Source organism: Sus scrofa, chromosome 1 (assembly GCF_054392235.1).
Source record: "Sus scrofa isolate SSC_HxYL_T2T_F1_AM1 chromosome 1, Sscrofa_HxYL_maternal_Yorkshire_Landrace_v2.0, whole genome shotgun sequence".
Classification (NCBI taxonomy): Eukaryota; Metazoa; Chordata; class Mammalia; order Artiodactyla; family Suidae; genus Sus; species Sus scrofa.
This window is the reverse complement of record NC_139383.1, coordinates 176,205,102-176,229,225: the sequence shown is the minus strand read 5'-3', so window position 1 is coordinate 176,229,225 and position 24,124 is coordinate 176,205,102. Positions and strand designations below refer to the sequence as shown.

The following is a 24,124-nucleotide window of genomic DNA, read 5'->3' as shown; positions in this document are numbered from 1 at the left end:
AGTAATTTATGTTGGTTAATTTATATTTAGGATAGGCCGTACACATATACATGATTTTTTCAAATTTAACCTTAGTTTACTAATAGTATCTTTGCTATCTATATGTGCTAAAAGATAATAGACTATGCTTCTTTTCAAATGTTCTGTAATTAAAACATTTCACTAATTTAATCTGGTCCTCTGGCTTCTTTCACTTAATTACTTGAAGTGATTGTTTTATTATACCAAATTTTCTCCTTTGATTTTGAAGCCATAGATTTTTAGGTAGAGAACCTAACTCCTAATCTCCTTCTAGTGAGACCTGAATCTGAATATAAGGCCTGAATTTGGAAACAAGCGTTCTGTGGTATGTGTTAATGATAGCCCCAAAGAAGGAAAGTGCATTGTTTGAGAAACCGATCATGTGGGTTTTTTAAAAAAAGGTACAAGGGAGTGAACTCATTTTACTATTGCCAGCAGCTTGAGGCTCAAGAGTGCTAATCAGAATTCACATATAAAACTTCTCTGATAGATTTAACAGTTTTGTGCTGTTAAGAAGGGGATCTCACCATGTGAAAGATCCACTGCTGTGCTGAACAAAACAGAGACAGTTTTCTTTCAAAGTCCAGAGCAGATGAGAGCCATAAGGAGACAGAGGGTTTCATTTACTCTCAGGACATGATTGTGCCAGTGAACTAATGAGTCTCTTGGACCTTATGTTGCTCTGGCTTCAATTGAGGCGAGACTCTAATGGGCATGTAGTACTTCCTATCTGTCAAGTGTCTGGACAATGGGCCCCTCATATGGATTAGAGCTATCTGGCAAGAAAAAGAGGTCATCATTGTACCTAACACAGGCAGGAAACCTGGCTAATTAATGTACTTCCAACTATAGCAAAACAAAAGCTACACACACACACAAATGTTAATTTTATTGCAGAAACTCTGCCTGTGGCTGAGGCATAGTTAACACATTATTGAAATTCCATAGGTAATAAATACCCCACTTTTCCCCAACACACTTGGATATTTTTAAAGATATCCTTTAAAACAGCTGTGTGATTTTGGTGTTGTGACTTGCATATTTCACCCTTCCAGTAAAACTGGATGATGTAGAAATATTTTGAACAATTACGAAGCAAATCCTGAAAGTTCGTGTCAACACTGCATAATTTTAACAATTTGCCCTTTGAAAGGTACTGTTGAATTGAGCTTATAAAAATCCTCCTGCTGCATTAAATGGAGAGCTAGAGAATACAAATATTTATTCAAGCTAGGGGACTGAGTTACACTCTATCTTAAACTAAGAGCAGATACTGCCACCTAGATAACATTCTGATGCTTCAGTTAACTAGATGCTGGCTTACCTTAGTTTTTGAAAAATGGCAACAACAAACAATAGTGGTTTGGTACAATAAAAATATAGCGAATGATAAAGAGTAATGTAAAAAATCCATATGAATTTTCTTGGAAGAAAAAAACCAAATTTGTGTTTTGCCAAATAGTGATGATTAAGCCTTTATTCAATTTTTTTAGATGCATAAGACAAATTACTATTAGAAATAGGAGGAGAAGACTTTATAAAACATAAAAAAAAGCTCATTAATCCTGAAGTTTTTAAAGAGGTAGATGCAGAAGTGGTATTAGTAAAACTCAGAACTTGAAGATTATTTCTTCCTAAGTTTGGGAAGAGGAAGAGATTTTCAGTACTCTTACATGAAAACACAAATAGATTTTGGTTTAGTAAGTAAAATAAGATCACTTAATGAACAATTTTTTTAAAGAGCATTACATTATAATCTGTTCTAATATACCTCCTAGCAAACAAAGCAAACTAACTTTTCCCCCTTTTTGGTCCTCATAGCTAAATAAATGTTGCCCTTTTTTTTATGGCTCCAGATTGAAATCCAAAATCAGCAATATATTCCAGGATCATTCATTTATCAGGTGTAGAGAGGTTTTTTTTTTTTTTTTTATCGTCTTTGGACTGTAGATTTTCTTCAAATCTCATTTTGTTTTCCTCAGTTACTCCTAGAATGGCTTCAATGTCATCAATAGTGGTCTATAAATGAACAGTACAAATTATCCTGATTACCTAAAGACCTCTTATAAGTCTTCCACCCAGCCTCTTACACGTTTACTTCTTTTTGGAAGTAAGTATGATATAGACCAGTTCTACTCAAAATGTGTTCCACTAACTAGCATCCATCTACAAATAGAAGTTCCCTGGGCCAGGGATTGAACCAGCGATGCCACAGAGACAAGCCAGATCACTAATCCACTGTGCCAAAAGGAATATCAGTCTTAATGAAATGGTAAAAAAATTAAAATGCACCATATCAGTCTTAACGAAATGGGTAAAAATATTGAGAGTATTACTCAATACAAGTTCTTACTTGGAAGCCTAAGAAATTTTAATGTCTATTAAATCTGATAATAAAAAAATGGGCTTCTATTTTATGTCTAATTTTTTCCTTTCATTTTTCTAGTAATTCATTTTTGTTGTATTTGAGAAAAGTATTGATCCATGCTAGGTCAAAAAAAACAACAACAAACAGGTCCTTCACTGCAGATAATTTGAGATGCACTGGTCTAGTTACCCTAAAATGAGGGCTAGTAGGCTGATGGGAGTATTTATTTTCATTGGTTTCCAGGAGGAAAAATGGCACTTTTCCATTTTATTTTAGTTATTTTTTGTTGAGGTAGAATTTATATACCATAAAACTTATCCCTTTAAAGTGTATAATTCAGTGGTTTTTAGTATATTCATAAGCAACCATTACTTCTATGTTATTCTGGAATATTTTTATCACCCCAAGTAGAAACTCTACATCCATTAGTTTTTCATTTGCCCCCTCTTCTAACTCCTGGAAACCTCTGTTCTATTTTTCTATTTCTTTTCATAATGATTTTAATTTTTTTCCATTACAGCTGGTTTACAAGGTGACCCAGTTACACATACATATATACATTCTTTTTTCTCATATTATTATGCTCCATCATAAGTGACTAAATATAGTCTGCAGTGCTATATAGCAGGATCTCATTGCTTAGCCATTCCAAAGGCAATAGTTTGCATCTATTGACCCCAAATTCCTAGTCCATCCCCCTCCCTCCCTCTCCTGCTTGGCAACCACAAATCTATTCTCCATGTTCAGGATTTTCTTTTTTGTGGAAAGGTTCATTTGTGCCGCATATTAGATTCCAGACATAAGTGATATCGTATGGTATTTGTCTTTCTCTTTCTGACTTACTTCACTTGGTATGAGAGTCTGTACCTCCATCCATGTTGCTGTAAATGGCATTATTTTGTTCTTCTTTATGGTTGAGTAGTATTTCATCGTGTACACTTAATCACATCTTCTTAATCCATTCCCCTGTCAATGGACACTTAAGTTGTTTCCATGTCTGGCTATTGTGAATAATGCTGTAATGAACATACGGATGCATGTGTCTTTTTCAAGGAAAGTTTTGTCCAGGTATATACAAAGAGTGGGATTGCTGGGTCATATGGTAGTTCTATATATAGTTTTCTAAGGTACATCCATACTGTTCTCCATAGTGGTTGTACCAATTTACATTCCCACCAGCGATGCAGGAGGGTTCCCTTTTCTCCACACCCTCTCCATCATTTGTTATTTGTGGACTTATTAATATGGCCATTCTGACTGGTGTGAGGTGGTACCTCATGGTAGTTTTGATTTGCATTTCTCTAATAATCAGGGATGCTGAGCATTTTTTTATGTGCTTATTGGCCATCTGTATATCTTCTTTGGAGAAATGTCTATTCAGGTCTTTTGCCCATTTTTCAATTGGGTTGTTTGTTTTTTTGCTGTTGAGTTGTATAAGTTGTTTATATATCTTAGAGATGAAGCCCTTGTCAGTGGCGTCATTTGAAACTATTTTCTCCCATTCTGTAAGTTGTCTTTTTGTATGTTTTATGGTTTCCTTTACTATGCAAAAGCTTGTCAGTTTGATTAGGTCCCATTGGTTTATTTTTGGTTTTATTTCTGTTGCCTTGGGAGACTGATCTGAGAAAACATTTGTAAGGTTGATGTCAGAGAATGTTTTGCCTGTATTCTCTTCTAGAAGTTTAATGGTGTCTTGTCTTTAGTCCTTTTTTTTTTTTTTTTTTTTTTTTGGTCTTTTTGTCATTTCTAGGGCCACTCCCACAGCATATGGAAGTTCCCAGGCTAGAGGTTTAATCGGAGCTGCAGCCGCTGGCCTACACCACAGCCACAGCAACGTGGGATCCGAGCCACGTCTGGGACCTACACCACAGCTCACAGCATCACCAGATCCTTAACCCACTGAGCAAGGCCAGGGATCGAACCTGAAACCTCATGGTTCCTAGTCAGATTCTTTAACCACTGAGCCACGATGGGAACTCCCAAAGTCTTTAAGCCATTTGAGTTTATTTTTGTGCATGGTGTGAGGGTGTGTTCCAGTTTCATTGATTTACATGGGGCTGTCCAATTTTCCCAGCACTACTTGCTGAAAAGACTATCTTTATTCTATTTTCTGCCTCTGGATTTACCTACTCTGGACATTTCATGTAAATGGAATCATATAATATGTGGACTTTTTTTGTCTTAGTAGAATGTTTTCAAGGTTCATGCATGTTGTAGCCTGTATCAGAACTTAATTTCCTTTTTAAGGCTGAATAATATTTCATTGTATCTGTTACCTATTTTTACTTTGGTTGCTTACACTTTAGGTATTATATTTAAGAAACCATTGCTAACCATAAGATCATGAAGATTTATACCTATGTATTCCAATATATGAAATATTGTTCATATAATATGGAATTCACCCATTTATTAGTTGATGGGAATTTGGGTTGTTTCCACTTTTTGGCTGTTACGCTTCTGTGAACATTAATGTACAAATTTTTATATAAACATATATTTTAAGTACTCTTGGGTATATAACTTGGTGTGGAATTGCTGAGTCATAATTTTATGTTTAACTTTTTGAGGCGCTATGAAACTATACACAGCAGTGACATCATTTTACATTCCTATCCATAATATATGAGGGTTCAAGTTTCACCATATTCTTATCAGTCCTTGTCACTGTCTTTTTCACAATTGCCATTTAGGTGTGAAATGGTATCTTACAGTTTTGCTTGTTTGTTTTTGCCACACCTGCAGCATATGGAAGTTCCTAGGCTAGGGGTAGAATCAGAGCTGCAGCTGCCGGCCTACACCACAGCCACAGCAACACTGGGTCTGAGCCACATCTGCAACCTACACTGTAGCTTGCAGCAATGCCAGATGCTTAACTGACTGAGTGAGGCCAGGGATTGAATCCGAATTCTCATGGACACTAGTCAGGTTCTTAACCTACTAAGCCAGAACAGGAACTCCCATATCTAATTGTTTTGATTTACCTTTCCCTAATGACTAATGATGTTGAGCATTTCTTCATGTGATTATAGTCTATTAGTGGGTCTTTTTTTGAAAACTATTTAGATCCTTTGTTTACTTTTTAAGTGGGTTATTTGTCTATTGCTGAGTTGTAAGAGTACTTTATATACTTAGATACTAGAGACTTATCAGATATATGATTTGCAAATATTTTTATACCTGTTTTATTCTAAGAGTTTAATAGTTTTAGCTCTTACATTTGTTTGGTCCATTTTTATTTAATATTTGTATGTGCTGTGGAGTAGAGAGGTACTTCATTCACATGTAAATGTCTGTCTGTCCCAGCACCATTTGTCAAAAAGACTATTCTTTTCCAATTGAATTGTTTTGGCACCCTTGTTGAAAATAATTGACTATAAGTGTGTGAGTCTATTCTAGACTCTCAGTTCTATTCCTTTAATCTATATGTCTATTTTTATTATGGTACCCCACAGTCTCAAGACTTACTCAACTTACTGTAGCCTTATAGTAAGTTTTGAAATCAAGAGGCACTCTAACTTTGTTCTTTTTCAAGATTATTTTGAATCAGCAAGAGATTACGCTGAATCTCTTGCATTTCTACATGAATTTTAGCATTGTCTTGTCAATTTCTGCAATAAAGTCAGCTGGGATTTTGACAGGAATTTTTCAGTGAATCTGTGGATCAGTTTGGAGAGTATTACCATTTCAGCAGTGTTAAATCTTCCATTCCACAAACACAGAATATCTTTCCATTTATTTAGGTCTCCTTTCTTTTATGATGTTTTGTGGTTTTTGGCAGACAGGTCTTGTTCTTAAACTTATTTCTAAGTGTTTTATTTTTTTTTGATTAAAAACTTGATTGAAAAATTTTTTTGGATTTTTTATTACTAACAGAGTATAACACCTGATTTTTGTATATTGGTCTTTGGTCTTACGACCTTGATGAATTTGTTTATTAGCTCTAATAGATTGTTTCTGGGTTCTTTAGGATTTTCTGTATATAAGATCATGTCATCTGTGAATAGCGATAATTTTATTTCTTCCCAATTGGATGCCTTTTATATCTTTCTTGCCTAACTTCCCTGGCTAGAACCTCCAGTACAGTGATGAATAGAAGTGGTAAAAGCAGAATCCTTGTCTTACTCCTGATCTCAGGGGGAAAGCTTTCAGTCTTGCACCATTAACTATGATGTTAACTGTTGTTTTTTCTTAGATTCTTTTATCAGGCTGAGGGAGTTACCTTTTATTTCTAGTTTGTTTGAATGTGTGTTTTTTTTTTTGGCTGTGCTCACAGCAAGTAGAAATTTCCAGGTTGGGAACTGAACATACACCACAGCAGCAACAGTGCCTTAACCTGCTGTGCCATCAGGGAACTCCTTGGGTATTTTTAATTAATTAATTAATTTATTTATTTATTTTTGATGGGCATTTTTTTATTCCATTCCCCTCCCCCCCATAATGTATCATGCTACAGTGAACATCATTGTAAATACATCTTTGTGCACACATGCAAATATTTTTAAAGGATAGATTCTTATTAGTAGACTTGTTAAATGAAAAGATGTTGTACATTTAACATCTTGATAGGTTTTTTCGAATTGGTTTTGAATAGGCTTTACCAATTTACACTCCTATCTATGGTGTATAAGAAAGCTGGTTTCTTGCATCCTCTCCAATGCACTATGCAGCATTATTCAGTCTAATAGAAATGAAAGTCATTTCAATTTGTACTTCCTTGATTATTCAGAGCTCTTCTTTTGTTTTCTTTGACCAGTGAAATTTCATCTTCTTTGAACTTCTTGTTTATATCCTTTTATAGTTTCTCCACCCAGTTGTCTTTTCTCATATCAAATTTTCAGACCTTTTAAAAAATAACACATTTCTGGGCATTAATCTTTGACCTGTTAAATATGGCACTTGTCTCTTTGGTTTTAGTCCCTATAGATATCTTGTAATGCTATAAGATCAAATCAGTTGTCTTTTTTGGTGACAGTTGGGTTTCAAAACCTCCATCTTCAGATCATAGAACTCTATCTCCCTTATTTTCTTCTATACTTCTGTAGCTTTGCTTCTTACGTCTAGTGAGTTTTTTTAAGGTTAGTTAGGCCAGCTACATAAAGAAGATTTAGAAAGTTTTTCTAAAGATTTATTTGAGGGAGTTTTCCTTGTTTTAGAAATTGAACAAGAAAGAAATAGAATGCCTTGTGCTTTGAGCTTCTTGAGTACATATTCTGTGTCATATTCATTGTTACATTTAAATGTGAATGAATGTTTCCTCTTCTTGTCTATTTCTTCTTCCAGTCAGCTCCAGTCCTGTTGATGTGGCCTTCTCTTTGTTGTCTTCTGGAGTAGGATATCTTTTTGAAGGTTTCTGGTCCATTTGGTTGAAGATTGCTCAGCATGTTAGATTTTGTTGTTTTTAGGAGAGAAGTTGAGCTCCAGTCCTTCTATTCTGCCATTGTAATCCCATCTCTGAGTGTTTTTTTTTTAAATCAAGAAAGGGTGTTAGAGGGAGTTTCCTGATGGCTCAGTGGATTAAGGGTCTAGCATTGTCACTGCTTTGGCTCAGGCTCAGTCCTTGGCCAGGAAACTTCTATGTGCTATAGGTGTGGCCAAAAAAAAAAAGAAAAAAAAGAAAAAGGGTGTTAGATTTTGTTAAATGCTTTTTTTTTTTTTTTTTTTTAAGGCTGCCCCCATGGCATATGGAAGTTCCCAGGCCAGGGATTGAATCCGAGCCAGAGCTGCGACATACACCACAGCTGCAGCAATCCAGATCCTTAACCCACACTGAACTGAGCCCGGAATCAGACCAGCACCTCTGCAGAGACAGACTGGACCCCTAACCCACTGTGCCAAGGTGGGAACTCCAATCACCTTCCATTTTTATATGGCCTTACTTTACTGGTAAATCTTTGTTTATAAACTTTATATGGCCTTACTTTACTGGTAAATCTTTGTTTACAAACTAATTAGAATGTCATTAGGATAGTATGTAGAAAATACTACCAGCTACCAAATACTACCAGAAATGAATCTATTCCACTTTTCAAGTTTTTAAAAATTTTTCCGGAGTTCCCGTCGTGGCGCAGTGGTTAACGAATCCGACTAGGAACCATGAGGTTGCGGGTTCGGTCCCTGCCCTTGCTCAGTGGGTTAACGATCCGGCGTTGCCGTGAGCTGTGGTGTAGGTTGCAGACGCGGCTCGGATCCCGCGTTGCTGTGGCTCTGGCGTAAGCCGGTGGCTACAGCTCCGATTCAACCCCTAGCCTGGGAACCTCCATATGTCATGGGAGCGGCCCAAGAAATAGCAAAAAGACAAAAAAAAAAAAAATTTTTTTTTCCTATTTTATTGAGACTTAAAGTTTTTACCTTTAGACCTTCTAGCAAGGATAAAAAAAGTCAAGGTAACAATGATTCACATGAGAAGGATAGAAACCATGACATAGTTAAAAGCTACATAAGAACACCTGACTCTTAGGAGTTCCCGTTGTGGCTCAGTGGTAATGAACCTAGCTAATATCCATGAGGATGTGGGTTTGATCCCTGGCCTTGCTCAGTGGGTTAAGGATCCAGTGTTGCTGCGAGCTGTGGTGTAGGTTGCAGATGTGGCTTGGATCTGGCATTGCTATGGCTGTGGCATAGGCCGGCAGCTACAGCTCTGATTTGACCCCTAACCTGGGAACTTCCATATGCCATGGGTATGGTCCTAAAAAGACAAAACAAAACAAAAAAACCTGACTTTTGATGATTCTGAAAGTTAGGCAAAGATCAGAAGAATAGCCTTTATTTTGTCAACAGTAGTTGGTACTGCCAACCTAAAGTCCAAGCCTGGAGTCTACTAAATCTGCATGGTGTGGGGGATAAACCACATGTCTTGGTTTGCCCAGGCTTATATAAAAAAATGCCACAGACAGGATAGTTTATTTGTTTATTTTTGTTTTTATTTCTGTTGCCTTGGGGGACAACTTAAGAAAGCATTGGAATGATTTGTGTCAGAGAATGTTTTGACTGTGATCTCTTCTCAGGCTAGGGCTAAATCAAAGCTGCAGCTGCTGGCCCCCACCATAGCCACAGCAAAGCAGGATCTGAGCCATGTCTGCGACCTACACTGTAACGCCAGATCCTTAACCCAAGGATCAAACTCACATCCTCATGGATGCTAGTTGGGTTCTTAACCTGATGAGCCACAGTGGGAACTCTCTTTTCAAGGAGTTTTTAAGTCTTTAAGCATTGTGAGTTTATTTTTTAAATGCATGAATGTGAAACCAACAGTACTAATGGCCTGAACCTCCCCAGAACCCAAGTTGAAACTTGAACCCGCATGCCAGGACTTGAACGCAGCCAAAACCCAGATTGGGATTTGAACCCATGGTTTTAAATTAGATTCACTCACCCTGTGTCTGGCCTCACTGAGGTTCAGGTTCTTCATGTCTTTGCGCAGAAGGAATTCAGTGAGAGACAAAGTGATAAGCAAGAAATAAGTTTACTAAGATAGGACACTTGTGAGATGTGCAGAAGGGCAGGCATGGAAGCTCTGCCCCAAGGATCGGGTGGGCTACAGTTTTATCCTCCAAGGGGAGTGGCGGTTGGAAAAGCCTGCCTCTCCCTTTCTGGGACTAGTAGCTCCTTCTTAGTATCTGGTAAGATGTGTATTCAGATCTGCAGAAGGGTGGTCCTCAAACTCATGCCCTTGGTCTCAATCTGGATGTAGGCTTCATCCCATCCCCCACCCAATGACTTGAGGCAATTCTTACACCTCCACTAGTCAAGCAAGCCTGCCTTGTTCTGATGGCTTTTTTGAGCAATTTATTAACTTACGGTGATCTCCCAAAGTCCTCTAGATTTCTCTATCTGCGATCCTTTATTGTAACTTCTGCAACTACCTGTGCCTACTCCATCCCTATCAGATGGAGTGAGGGTATGTTCTAACTTCATTTATTTATGTGCAGCTATCCACATTTCCCAGCACTGCTTACTAAAGAGACTATCTTTTCTCCATTGTATATTCTTGCCTCCTTTGTCAAAGATTAATTGACCATAGGTGTGTGGGTTTATTTCTAGGGTCTCTGTTCTGTTACATTAATTCGTATGTCTGTTTTGTGCCAGTACCACACTGTTTTGATTACTCTAGCCTTGTAGTATTGTCTGGAGTCTAGGAGGATTAGGCCTCCTCCTTTCTTATTTTCCTCAGGATTGCTTTGGCAATTCTGGGTCTTTTATGGTTCCATATAAATTTTAGGATTATTTGTTCTAGTTCTGTGAAAAATGTTATGGGTAATTTGATATCCATTAAATCTGTAGATTGCTTTGGGCAGTATGGACATTTTAACAATATTAATTCTTCCAATCCAAGCACATGGGATAGCTTTCCATCTCTTTGAATCCTCTTTAATTTCATTTATTAATATTTTATAATTCTCAGTACATAAGTTATTTAATTCTTGGTCAGGTTTATTTTTTGGTGTGATTTTAAAATATATATATATTTTTACATTCCCTTTCTGATATTTATTGTTAGTGTAAAGAAATGCCACTGATTTCTATATATTATTCTTGTGTCCTGCTACCTTGCTGAATTCATTTATCAGTTCTAGTGGTTTTTGTATGCAGTGTTTAGGGTTTTCTATATATAGTATCATGTCATCTGCATATCATGACCATTTTACATCTTCTCTTCCAATTTGGATACTTTTTATTTCTTTTTCTTTTCTGATTGCTGTGGCAATACTGTATTGAATAGAAATGGTAAGAGTGGGCATCCTTGTCTTGTTCCACATTTCACCATTGAGTATTATATTGGCTGTGGATTTGTCATAAACAGATTTTATTATGTTGAGATATGTTCCCTCTGTACCTACTTTGGTAAGAGTTTTTATCATGAGTGGATGTAGAATTTTGTGAAATGCTTTTTTTTTTTGCATTTATTGAGATGATCATGTGGTTTTTATCTTTTCTTTTGTTGATGTGCTGTATCATATTGATTGATTTGTATATGTTGAACCATCCTTGGGAACTTGGGATGAATCCCACTTGGTGATGGTGTATGATCTTTCTTAAGTGTTGCTGGTTTCAGCTTGTAATATTTTGTTGAGAATTTTTCATCTATATTCATCAAAGATATTGGCCTGTTATTTTCTTTTTTGGTGGTATCTTTGCTTTGGGTATCAGGGTGATGGTGGCTTTGTAGAATGTCTTTGGGGGTGTTCCTTCCTCTTTAATCTTTTGGAAGAGTTTGAGAAAGATCAGTAAAAGGTTTTTTTTTTTTCTTTCTTTTTTTTTTTTTTTTTGTATGCTTGGTGGAATTTGCCTGTGAAGCCATCTGGTCCTGGACTTTTGTTTCTAGGGAGTTGTTTTTTTTTTTTTTTATTACAGATTCTGTTTCAGTTCTAGTGACTAGTCTTCAAATCATCTATTTCTTCTTGATTCAGCTTTGGTGGGCTATATGTTTCGAAAGTTGTCCATTTCTGCCAGGTTATCAAATTTGTTGGTATATAATTACTTATAGTATTCTCTTATGGTTTTGTGTATTTCTTCAGTATCCAAGGTGGCTTAAACAACAAGTTTATTTCTCACATTTCTGGAGGCTGAGAAGTCCAAGATCAAAGTGTTAGCTGATTTAGTTCCCGGTGGGAGCTCTCTTCCTGGCTTGCAGACAGCCATCTTTTTGCTGTATCCTCAGATGGCAGGGGTGGTGAAGAGAGAGAAGGGTGGGAAGGGGAGGGGCAGAGGGAGAAGAAGAGAGAAGTGCACACTCTCTGATCTTTTATATGGACACTAGTCCCATCATGAGGATCTCACCATTATGACCTCATTTAAACATAATTACTTCCCAAAGTCCCCATCTTTGTATATCATCACATTGGAGATGAAGGGCTCAACATGTGAACTTTGGGAGGACACAGTTCAGTTCACAGCACATCTGATTCTGACTCTTAGCTGTATTTGGACTGAGTAAACTGATCATATGCATATAGACTTAGAATTTTGCACATCATAGTAACAGATAAAATGATGCTAGCTGGCAGGAACTTATAATATAAATGATGAGCATAGATCCTTTAGGACCAGTGAAAGTTGATGCAACACATAAAATCACATTGAAGAGCAAAACGTCATTATCTTTATTACTGTTACTAAGGGACCAGGCCCTAACTCAAGGGGAAAAAAAAAAAGGTAGTTCAAATTTTTTCTTCTTATCAAGCTTTTGTTGGGCTTTCCACTTAAGAGAAAAATCATATGTTGTTTCTGATTGAGTCCCTTGAATTACTGGATCTATTCAAGCATGCTGAAGTCTCAGACTGGGAACTATATACAGACTTTAGTAAGCAATACCAAGTGTTCATCTCTGTTCAGCTGGTATTTTAAAACCTTTCGTACAAATCTTGTTCCTGTTTTCTAGAGTTTGGAGACTTCTAGTCAATTACACATGACTGGATTTCCTGAACCAACATCTTTAAGGGATGTTTAGGAGCTTCAAAATGTTAGTGATGAAACACCTGTCCCATTTTGGTAAAATTAGGTGAAGCAGATGGCTTACATATATGCTGAAGTTTTCTTCTGCTTCTTCCTACACACATTGTCCTTCATGGGGATCTCAGAACTTTTCTGGCTCTAGGAACTTGGGCTTCCCAGGAGTCCTGAGCCAGACACTGTATTATCTGAACTATAGGTAGATTATATTCAGGATTTTTGTTTGTGATAGTCTATTTTGGCTCCATTGCGACATTTCAACTTCAACGTGAGAAAGCCCTGTTGCTTTGTAAACTTAGGTTTGGAAATGGCAGCAAGTTAAAACAAATCTACTATATTTCAAAGAAAAAGTTTCAAACTATTAAATTTAACTAACAGGTTCAGTGGGAACCTTACAATATTGACCCTGCACATTCTAAAATACGCTCTGCTTAAAGTGAAAAAAAAAAAAATGGTTTAGCACTTGTTTACAATACAGCATGAGGTATTTTCAGCCCTTGTATAGAAATTAACCAAGATCGTTAGTTAATTAACACCTCACCTTAAAATTGGTCTCGCCTTGCATATTAGGTGCTGATATTTCTTGATGGATGATGAAGAGATTGCGAGCAAAGGTCATGAGGACCCCCTGGAGATCTTCACCGATTGTTCTGTTAATGATATCCAAACAAATGAGTTTACCAATGATTCCCCTCACATGCTTAAAAACAATCACCCTCTCATTTGTGCCTGTCTGATGATGGAATTTAATGAGTATTTTCAATCTCACAAGGTGGCAATCTTCAGGGAGATATGAAAGATGAGGCTCCATTTTAACTTGTCAACAAAAAGGATTTGTGTAATAAATATTTTTATTAATCAACTTAGCAGAATGTAGGAATAGGTTCAGTCATTCCTAGCAAAAGGCTACCACTGAGCTAGGACACTAGTATTAGCTCATTTTAAAAATTAAGTTAGTTTAAGAGAATTGCTGCTGAGTGTAATTCATGCTTAACAATTTACTTGCCTACAGAGACATTTGTACCTTAGTGTTCTGGAGACTTTCATCTAGGGTTTATTTTCTATTTCAAGTCTACAAATAATTCCTGCTACTTCTTTCTGAGTGCAGCCCATCTATGTGCAGAGGAAAATGTGCCACATTCACTAACAGCTGTCTTTATAAAGCTGAGCACACATTTAAAGAAGGTTTCAGTGACAACTTGCAAACCATCCTGTAGAATTAAACTGGTCAGTGAACATTCTCAGACAACTAGATCATTGAAAAAAATTTAACTTGGAAACAAAACTCCAGGGCATTTTTCTAGCTATTTTTAAAAGTTTCTGGGGTTTTGTTGTTGTTATTGTTTTGTTTCTGGCTCTGCCTGCGGCATGTGTAAGTTCCTGGGCCAGGGGTTACACACACACCACAGCAGTGAACTGAGCCACAGCAGTGATAATGCTGGATCTTTAACCCACTGAGCCACCAGGAAACTCTAAAACTTTTATTTAATCAAAGGAAAAAAATAGATTAAATGAATGGATTAATTAAAAAAAAATTGTCCTGAGGAGGTAAACGCGAAGAGCTAGCTGCCCCTTAAAGCAGCTGTAAAGAGCTCTGGGATTACTTCTTTTCCATTTGTTACCTGTAGAATAAGTCACCTTTGAATCTAAGGCTTAGACCTTTTTGGAGAGGCTGCCTTTGAATCTAAGGCTTAGACCTTTTTGGAGAGGCTGCCTTCCAGCCTGTTTAGGCTTTCCCTTGGGTCAGGGTAGGAGTAGAAACCTTCCCAGGTCCCAAGACAGGAGATCAGAGCTCTGTGTCCTGCCACTGACTGTCTTTGGGGAAGTTACTTAAGCTCTCTGGCTTTTCACTTCTTTTTCTCTGAAATGAAGGAGTTGGGCTAGATAAGTATTGTCAAGCTTTTTGAGTTACATTCCCCAAATTCAAGGACTGCCTACCCCTTTTAGCTACAGAACAATAGTGTGTCTTCTTTTAATAGAAAGAACAATAGCCAAAGGCAACTTCAGAGTCACTAATTTTTTTCGGCCACATCTGTGGCATATGGAAGTTCCCAGGCCAGGTATCGAATCTGAGCCTCAAATACAACCTATGCCACAGCTGCAGCAACCTTGGATCCTTAACCCACTGCGCTGGGCCAGGGGTTGAACTTTCATCTCTGCAGTGACCCAAGCTACTGCAGTTGGATCCTCAATTCACTGCACCACAGTGGGAACTCCTAGTGTCATTAATTTTTAACAGTGATTTGTATTTTATCACCAGAGGGTCAGTATGTATTAGACCTGGCTGCTTCTTAAAACGAATTCCTGGGCCCTATCCAAATCAATAAAATCAGAATCTTTGGATTTGGAATCCAGAAATGTGTGTTTCACCAAGTCCCCCAGGCGATTCTTACATATACTGAAGATTGAGACATACTTTTAAAAAAGAGAGAGAGAGAGAGAGTGTGTGTGTGTGTGTGTGTGTGTGTGTGTAGTGCTAGGTCCACAAATGGATTCATGCTCCTTTCACCATACCTCCTCAGTCTCCTCAAGTCCATGGTGCCCAGGTTGGGAACCAAAAAATTGAATGGACTCTAAGTCACTTTCCCTATTAATAATTCCTCTCTGGAATTTCCTTCATTTTCCTTTCCTTGAAACTTCTCAGATTCCCCTATTTCCAGAAATACCCCAGTATAAATGGAGTCAGTATGAAGTTATCCCAAAGCAAACCACAAAGTTCTGGTCTGAAAAGTCATCACCTCTTGGATCCTTCACCTGATATGACATGATTGCAATAAAGCTAAACAAAACCCAGTCATCTCATGACAAGCCTCTCCTAATCCTCCAGAAAAAAATCAAGCAACACAAAGAATAAAAGTTAATATTTGCTCATCTTTTAAAGTATGCTGTAAATATTAAAAGGAAGAAAAACATAGGGTAGAAACAGTTTTCCAATAAGTCAAGATGACTTAAAGTTACCAAATAACCACATTCCAAGATGTGAATAAGACACAATTCAGGTTTGTGGCTCTAAAGTTTTGAGTCCTACATGAGGAGATAATTTTGCTAGCTCTCTAGAATACCCTGGAGAGAAATTTGCAAGAAAATGGGAAGTATAGAGAAGCCTCCTGAGTGGTGCAATAGGACTCTTCTCAGCATAAATGTTTCTAGAGGGGACTGCATTAGGGCCAGAACTGGATCTGAGGAGGGGCTACAGACCCTTGGAGCATCTTGCCAAGTCACCAAAGTATTTTTCTAAACATGCCAGAATGAGAAATGCTCTTCCACAATCAGGATGTCTGAGCTGGTTCCTCATCAGTCAGACTTGCTCTGCCTTGTAGATGTATACGTTTGAGTGTAATGTGTTGTTAAAACTAGCCTCTAACGGGAGTTTCTTGGTGGTCTAGTGGTTGGGATTCATTGTTTCCACTGCTGTGGCCCGGTTTCAATCACTGGTCTGAGACTGAGATCTTACTTAATGTATGCCTTGGCTAAAAAATAAAACAAAAACCAACCAAAAACTAGCCTCTTACTCATCAGTTTTGGATAATTAATCAATTAATACTTATAAACCCTCACTGACACATCTAAAGTCAATTTATGAAATAATTGAAGATCTAAATAAAACAAGATAGACTTCCAATGAATCAGCATGCTGATTAAAATGTATGAGAAGCATCATTTTTGTTGGTTGTTGTAGTCTATTTTCTTAGCTTTTTACATCTCATGGACACACTTCATACTCACAACATTCCCAACTTGTCTCTCTTCAGGTGTTCATATAATATAAAGACAGTTCCTTGTCTTTCCTATACAATTTGAATAGGGGAAAAAAGAAATTGAATATTACGTTGAAAACAAAGAAAACATATTACACTAAGATCACTAAGACTGATTTGAATTGAAATTTAGAGCTATTTGCAAATATTGTGAGAAGTACATTTGGAAAGTCTGTCTCCAGAATATGGAGTAAATACGTTCTAGGACAGAGCTTTTTTAAAAAAAATCCAGGTTATAATTTACATATAACACTGTATAAGTTTAAGGTGTATAACATGTTGATTTGATATATTTATTTATTGCCCTATGATTACCATTGTAGCTTTAGCTAAGACCTCTATCTCACATAATTATTTCTGTTTTGTGGTGAGAACATTTAAAATCTAGTCTTATAGCAGTTTTGAAGTGTAATCACTATGCTGTGCATTAGAGCCCTAGAACCTATTCATCTTTTAACTGCAAGTGTGTGTCCTTTGACCAACATCTATCAATCCCACCCCAACCCCTACCTCTAGTAATCACTATTCTGTTAGAAAATGTCTGTTTCTATGAGTTGACTTCTTTTTTCTTTTTTTTGGCCATGCTTGGGGCATATGGAAGTTTCTGGGCCAGGAATTGAATCTGAGCCACAGCTGTGACCTGTGCCACAGCTGTAGCAGTGCCGGATCCTTAAACCATTGTGCCACAGTAGGAACTCCTAAGTTAACTTTTTAAAATTCCACATGGAAGTGATATTGTACAATATTTGTTTTTGGCTTATTTCATTTGGAACAATGCACTCAGGTTGCACACATGTAGCAAATGGCAGGATTTCCTTCTTTCTCATTGTTGAGTAATATTCCATTATATATATTAACTACATATTCTTTTTTAAATTGAGGTATAGTTAATGTGCAATATTATATGTTGCAGGTGTAAAGCATAGTGATTCACAATTAGGTTATACTCCATTTATAGTTATTATAAAATATTGGCTGTATTCCCTGTGCTATATCCTTGTAGCTTATCTATTTTATATAATAGTACTTTGAACTTCTTAATACCATACCTCTATCTTTCCCCTTCCCCCTACCCTATCCCCATTAGTAACCACTAGTTTGTTTTCTATATCTGTGAATCTGTTTCTTTTTTGTTATATTCACTATTTTATTTTATTTTTTAGATTCCACATACAAGTGGTAACAGTGTTTATCTTTCTCTAAGTTATTTCACTAAGCATAATACCCTCCAAGTCCAAGGTTGTTGCAAATGGCAAAATTTTATTCTTTTTTATGGCTGAGTAGTAGCATTCCATTATATATACATACCACATCTTCTTTATCCGTTCATCTGTTGGTGAATAATTAGGTTATTTCCATATCTTGGCTATTGTAAATAATGCTGCTGTGAACATTGGGGTACATGTATCTTTTCAAATTAGTATTTTTTTAATATATATATCCAGGACTGGAATTGCTGGATCATATGGTTTTATTTTTAGTTTTTTGACAAACTTCCATATGCTTTTCCACACTGACTGCACCAGTTTACAGTCCCACCAACAGTGTATAGGGTTCCATTTTCTCCACATTCTTGCCAACATTTGTTATCTGTGGTCTTTTTCATGATAGCCATTCTGATAGGAGTGAAGTGATATCTCATTGTGGTCTTTATTTGCATTTCCCTGATGATTAGCAATGTTGAGCATCTTTTCATGTGCCTCTTGGCTATCTGTATGTCTTCTTTGGAAAAATGTCTGTTTAGGTGTTCTGCCCATTTTTCAATTGTGTGGTTTATTTTTTAAATGTTGATTTATATGAGCTGTTAATGTATTTTGGATATTAACTCCTTACAGGTCATATTATTAGCAAATATTTTCTCCCATTCAGCAGGTTGTCTTTTTGTTTTGTTGAAGGTTTCCTTTGCTGTGCAAAAGCTTTTAAGTTTAATTAGGTCCCATTTATTTGTTTTTTGCTTTTGTGTCCTTTGGGAATCTTGCCTTCTAGCTCACTTCCTGGGTGATTCTCCTACACATTAAAATTTATTTATTTATTTACCTATTTATTTTTTGGTCTTTTTGCCTTTTTCTGGGGCTGCTTCTGTAGCATATGGAGTTTCCCACGCTAGGGGTCTAATCAGAGCTGTAGTCGCCGGCCTACCCCAGAGCCACAGCAACGTGGGATCTGAGCTGTGTCTGAGACCTACATCACAGCTCATGGCAATGCCGGATCCTTAACCTACTGAGAAAAGCCAAGGATCGAAGCTGCAACCTCATGGTTCCTAGTCGGATTCGTTAACCACTGAGCCAGATGGGAACTCCATACATTAAAATTTAAAAACCACTGTTCTAAGGTCAATGAGTAAAAAATATAGCACCCAGATACATACACCAAATATTAACAGACATAAAAGGAGAAATTGATGGGAATACAATCATAGTAGGAGACTTTAATACCCTGCTCACATGAATGGACAGATCCTCTAGACAGAAAACCAATAAAGCAACAGAGATCCTAAAGGAAACAATAGAAAAGTTAGATTTAATTGATGTCTTCAGGACACTACATCCAAAAAAATAAGAATACACATTCTTCTCAAGTACACATGGAACATTCTTAAGAATCGACCACATATTGGGACAGAAAACTAACCTCAACAAATTTAGAAGCATAAAAATTATGTCAAGTATCTTCTCTGACTACAATGGCGTGAAACTAGAAATCAACCACAGGAAAAGAAATGAGGAGTTCCCATCATGGCGCAGTGGTTAATGAATCCAACTAGGAACCATGAGGTCGCGGGTTCGGTCCCTGCCCTTGCTCGGTGGGTTAACGATCCGGCGTTGCCGTGGGCTGTGGTGTAGGTTGCAGACGCGGCTTGGATCCCTCGTTGCTGTGGCTCTGGTGTAGGCCGGTGGCTGCGGCTCCGATTGGACCCCTAGCCTGGGAATCTCCATATGCCGTGGGAGCGGCCCAAGAAATAGCAGAAAAAAAAAAAAAAAAAAAAAAAGAAATGAGAAAAAACCTACTACATGGAGACTAAACAACATGCTACTAAAAAACCAATGGGTCAATGAGAAAATCAAGAAGGAAATTAAAAAATACCTGGAGACAAATGATAATGAAGACACAACTTCTCAAAATCTATGGGACGCCGCAGAAGCAGTGCTCAGAGGGAAATTCATAGAGATACAGGCCTTTCTCAAAAAAGAAGAAAGATCTCAAATTGACAACTTAACCCTCCACCTAAATGAATTAGAAAAAGAAGAACAAAAAAGACCTAAAGTCAGCAGAAGGAAGGAAATTATAAAGATCAAAGAGGAAATCAATAAAATAGAGATTCAAAAAACAATAGAGAAAATTAATAAAACTAAGAGCTGGTTCTTTGAAAAGGTAAACAAAATTGACAGACCCCTGGCTAGACTCACTAAGAAGAGAAGAGAAAGAACCCAAATAAACAAAATTAGAAATGAAAAAGGAGAAATCACAATGGATACTGCAGAAATACAAAATACTGTAAGAGAATACTATGAACAACTATATGCCAACAAATTTGACAATCTGGAAGAAATGGACAGTTTTCTAGAATCTTACAGCCTGCCAAAACTGAATCAAGAAGAAACAGACCAACTGAATAGACTGATCACTAGAAATGAAATTGAATATGTCGTAAAAACACTCCCTACAAATAAAAGTCAAGGACCAGATGGCTTCACAAGTGAATTCTACCAAACATATAAAGAGGATCTGGTGCCCATCCTCCTTAAAATTCTTCAAAAGGTTGAAGACGGAACACTCCCAAAGATATTCTATGATGCCACCATCACCCTAATTCCAAAACCAGACAAAAATACCACCAAAAAAGAAATCTGTCGGCCAATATCATTGATGAATATAGACGCAAAAATTCTCAACAAAATTTTAGTCAACCGAATCCAACAACATATCAAAAAGATCATACACCATGACCAGGTAGGGTTCATCCCAGGTTTACAAGGATGGTTCAACATATGCAAATAAATCAATGTCATACACCACATTAACAAGAGAAAAGTCAAAAACCATATGATCATCTCAATAGATGCAGAAAAAGCATTTGACAAAGTCCAACATCCATTCATGATCAAGAGTCTTGCCAAAGTGGGTATAGGGGGAACATTCCTGAACATAATCAAAGCCATTTATGACAAACCCACAGCAAATATAATACTCAATGGGGAAAAACTGAAAGCCTTCTCACTCAAATCTGGAACAAGACAGGGATGTCCACTCTCACCACTGCTCTTCAACATAGTTTTGGAAGTCCTAGCCACAGCAATTAGACAAATAAAAGAAATAAAAGGCATCCAAATAGGAAGAGAAGAGATAAAACTGTCACTGTATGCAGATGACATGATACTATACATAGAAAACCCTAAGGACTCAACTCAAAAATTACTTGAACTGATTAATAAATTCAGCAAAGTAGCAGGATATAAGATTAACATTCAGAAATCAGTCGCATTTCTGTATACCAGCAATGAAATATTAGAAAAGGAATACAAAAATACAATACCTTTTAAAATTGCACCTCAAAAAATCAAATACCTCGGAATACACCTGACCAAGGAGGTAAAGGACTTATATGCCGAGAACTATAAAACTTTAATCAAAGAAATTAAAGATGTAAAGAAATGGAAAGATATTCCATGTTCATGGATTGGAAAAATCAATATTGTAAAAATGGCCATACTACCCAAAGCAATCTACAGATTCAATGCAATCCCTATCAAATTACCCATGACATTTTTCACAGAACCAGAACAAACAATCCAAACATTTATATGGAACCACAAAAGACCCAGAATCACCAAAGCAATCCTGAGAAACAAAAACCAAGCAGGGGACATAACTCTCTCAGACTTCAAGAAATACTACAAAGCCACATTCATCAAAACAGTGTGGTACTGGTATCAAAACAGACAGACAGACCAATGGAACAGAATAGAGGACCCAGAAATAAACCCTGACACCTATGGGCAGTTAATCTTTGACAAGGGAGGCAGGAACATAAAATGGGAAAAAGAAAGTTTATTTAGCAAGCATTGCTGGGAAACCTGGACAGCTGCATGCAAAGCAATGAAACTAGAACACACCCTCACACCATGCACAAAAATAAACTCAAAATGGCTGAAAGACTTAAATATAAGACAAGACACCCTCAAACTCCTAGAAGAAAACATAGGCAAAACACTCTCTGACATCAACATCATGAATATTTTCTCAGGTCAGTCTCCCAAAACAACAAATAAGAGCAAAAATAAACCAATGGGACCTAATCGAACTGAAAAGCTTTTGCACAGCAAAGGAAACCAAAAGGAAAACAAAAAGACAACTTACAGAAGAGGAGAAAATAGTTTCAAACAATGCAACGGACAAGGGCTTAATCTCTAGGATATGCAAGCAACTTATACAACTCAACAGCAAAAAAGCCAATGACCCAATGGAAAAATGGGCAAAAGACCTGAATAAACTGTTCTCCAAGGAAGATATACAGATGGCCAACAAACACATGAAAAAATGCTCTACATCGCTGATTATAAGAGAAATGCAAATCAAAACTACCATGAGGTACCACCTCACACCAGTCAGAATGGCCATCATTAATAAGTCCACAAATAACAAGTACTGGAGGGGCTGTGGAGAAGAGGGAACCCTCCTGCACTGCTGGTGGAAATGTAAACTGGTACAGCCACTATGGAGAACAGTTTGGAGATACCTTAGAAATCTATACACAGAACTACCATATGACCCTGCAATCCCACTCTTGGGCATATATCCAGACAAGAGTTTCCTTGAAAAAGACACATGCACCCTCATGTTCATTGCAGCACTATTCACAATAGCCAAGACATGGAAACAACCCAAATGTCCCTCGACAAAGGATTGGATTCATAAGATGTGGTATATATACACAATGGAATACTACTCAGCCATAAAAAAGAATGACATAATGCCATTTATAGCAACATGGATGGAACTAGAGACTCTCATACTGAGTGAAATAAGTCAGAAAGACAAAGACAAATACCATATGACAATCACTTATAACTGGAATCTAATATAGGGCGCAAATGAACCTTTCCACAGAAAAGAAACTCATGGACTTGGAGAAGAGACTTGTGGCCGCCCTGGGGGAGAGGGAGGGAGTGGGAGGGATCGGGAACTTGGGGTTATCGGATACAACTTGGAATGGATTTACAATGAGATCCTGCTGAGTAGCATTGAGAACTATGTCTAGATACTTATATTGCAACAGAAAAAAGGGTGAGGAGTTCCCGTCGTGGCGCAGTGGTTAATGAATCCGACTAGGAACCATGAGGTTGCGGGTTCGATCCCTGCCCTTGCTCAGTGGGTTAACGATCTGGCGTTGCCGTGAGCTGTGGTGTAGGTTGCAGACGCAGCTCGGATACCACGTTGCTGTGGCTCTGGCACAGGCTGGCAGCTACAGCTCCAATTAGACCCCTAGCCTGGAAAACTCCATATGCCACAGGAGCGGCCCAAGAAATGGCAAAAAAAAAAAAAAAAAGAAAGAAAAAGAAAAAAGGGTGAAAAAAAAATGTATACATGTAAGTATAACTTGGCCCCCATGCTGTACAGCGGAAAAATAAATTTATTAAAAAATATAAATAAATCACCCAAAGAAAAGTATAGGGAAGCATTTTGTTGTGTGGAAAATAATTCATACTTAAAAGGAAAATTATGTGCTGTCTATAGTACACCTTGATTCTATGAGAGGTATTTTACAATTTGGTAAGTTGTAGGTGACTGAGACAAAGCAAATTCTGTCCTGTCTGGTGAGGGTTCAGTTGATTTTCCTGTTCTGCTCCACTTGTGGAAAAACTAGTTTTGCCTCTATATGCATATTCATTTCAGTAGTCATGATCTATAAAAATGTCTGATTTTTTGGATTCTTTTTTGTTCTAGTTATAATATCTGCCTAATTCTTCTCTCTTAAATAAAAACTTCATTGTGTATTTAATTTTGTGTCTGTATGAGGCATGATTTTATCCTGTTTTTGAAAATTATCTTTTAAAACTCTTATCTTCAAATAAATAAAAGTTAACACTGGAGTTGTCCAGTAGTGGAAATGGCTGCCCCGTGAAAGCTGTGAATTCCTCATCACTGGAAATACAGGGAAAAAAATATATATATTTGAGGGATTTGGTAAAAGATACCACATGCCAAAATTATAACTGCCATTTGACTCCCCATTTTATCAGGAAATCTGAGTGACGATATTGGCTTTTTTCAATGCTCACTGCAAATTAGAATCATCTGAGTGCTTTAAAAAATGTAATGCCTGGGCTCTACCTCCAGAAATAGTGATTTAATTGGTCTGGAGTGGGCCCTGGGTACAATGCCATGCGAAACCATGTTAGAGCCTTAGGCAAAGGAAAATCATGCCTGTATTTTTATTTAAAATTTTGATATTTTGTTCATCATGGATCTCTTGCATTAACTTTTCTATTTAACATATTGTATTACAATAGGTGCTCTGGGTAAA

The 24,124-nt window shown here is 37.2% G+C and overlaps 2 protein-coding genes across 18 annotated transcripts in view; one reads left to right on the top strand and one right to left on the bottom strand.

Moving 5' to 3' along the window:
* The window catches only part of AAGAB (alpha and gamma adaptin binding protein), a 308,159-nt gene that overhangs the window by 18,775 nt on the left and 265,260 nt on the right, over nt 1–24,124 (top strand). The window lies entirely within an intron of this gene.
* IQCH (IQ motif containing H) overlaps nt 1–24,124 on the bottom strand; it is a 237,670-nt gene that overhangs the window by 11,472 nt on the left and 202,074 nt on the right. For 12 of the 15 annotated variants that reach the window (XR_014817110.1, XM_084978733.1, XM_021100401.2 and 9 more), the window contains 3 exons: nt 16,568–16,629; nt 13,383–13,491; nt 1,465–2,040 (listed from right to left, as the gene is read on the bottom strand). Coding sequence is in view for 14 of the 15 variants with exons in the window: in XM_084978733.1 (XP_084834859.1) it covers nt 1,915–2,040; nt 13,383–13,491; nt 16,568–16,629 (297 nt within the window). In the remaining variant the exon portion in view is untranslated. Of the gene's footprint in view, nt 1–1,464; nt 2,041–13,382; nt 13,492–16,567; nt 16,630–24,124 lie in introns of those variants that run through there. The other 3 variants (XM_084978737.1, XM_084978785.1, XM_084978796.1) reach the window with 1 other exon arrangement.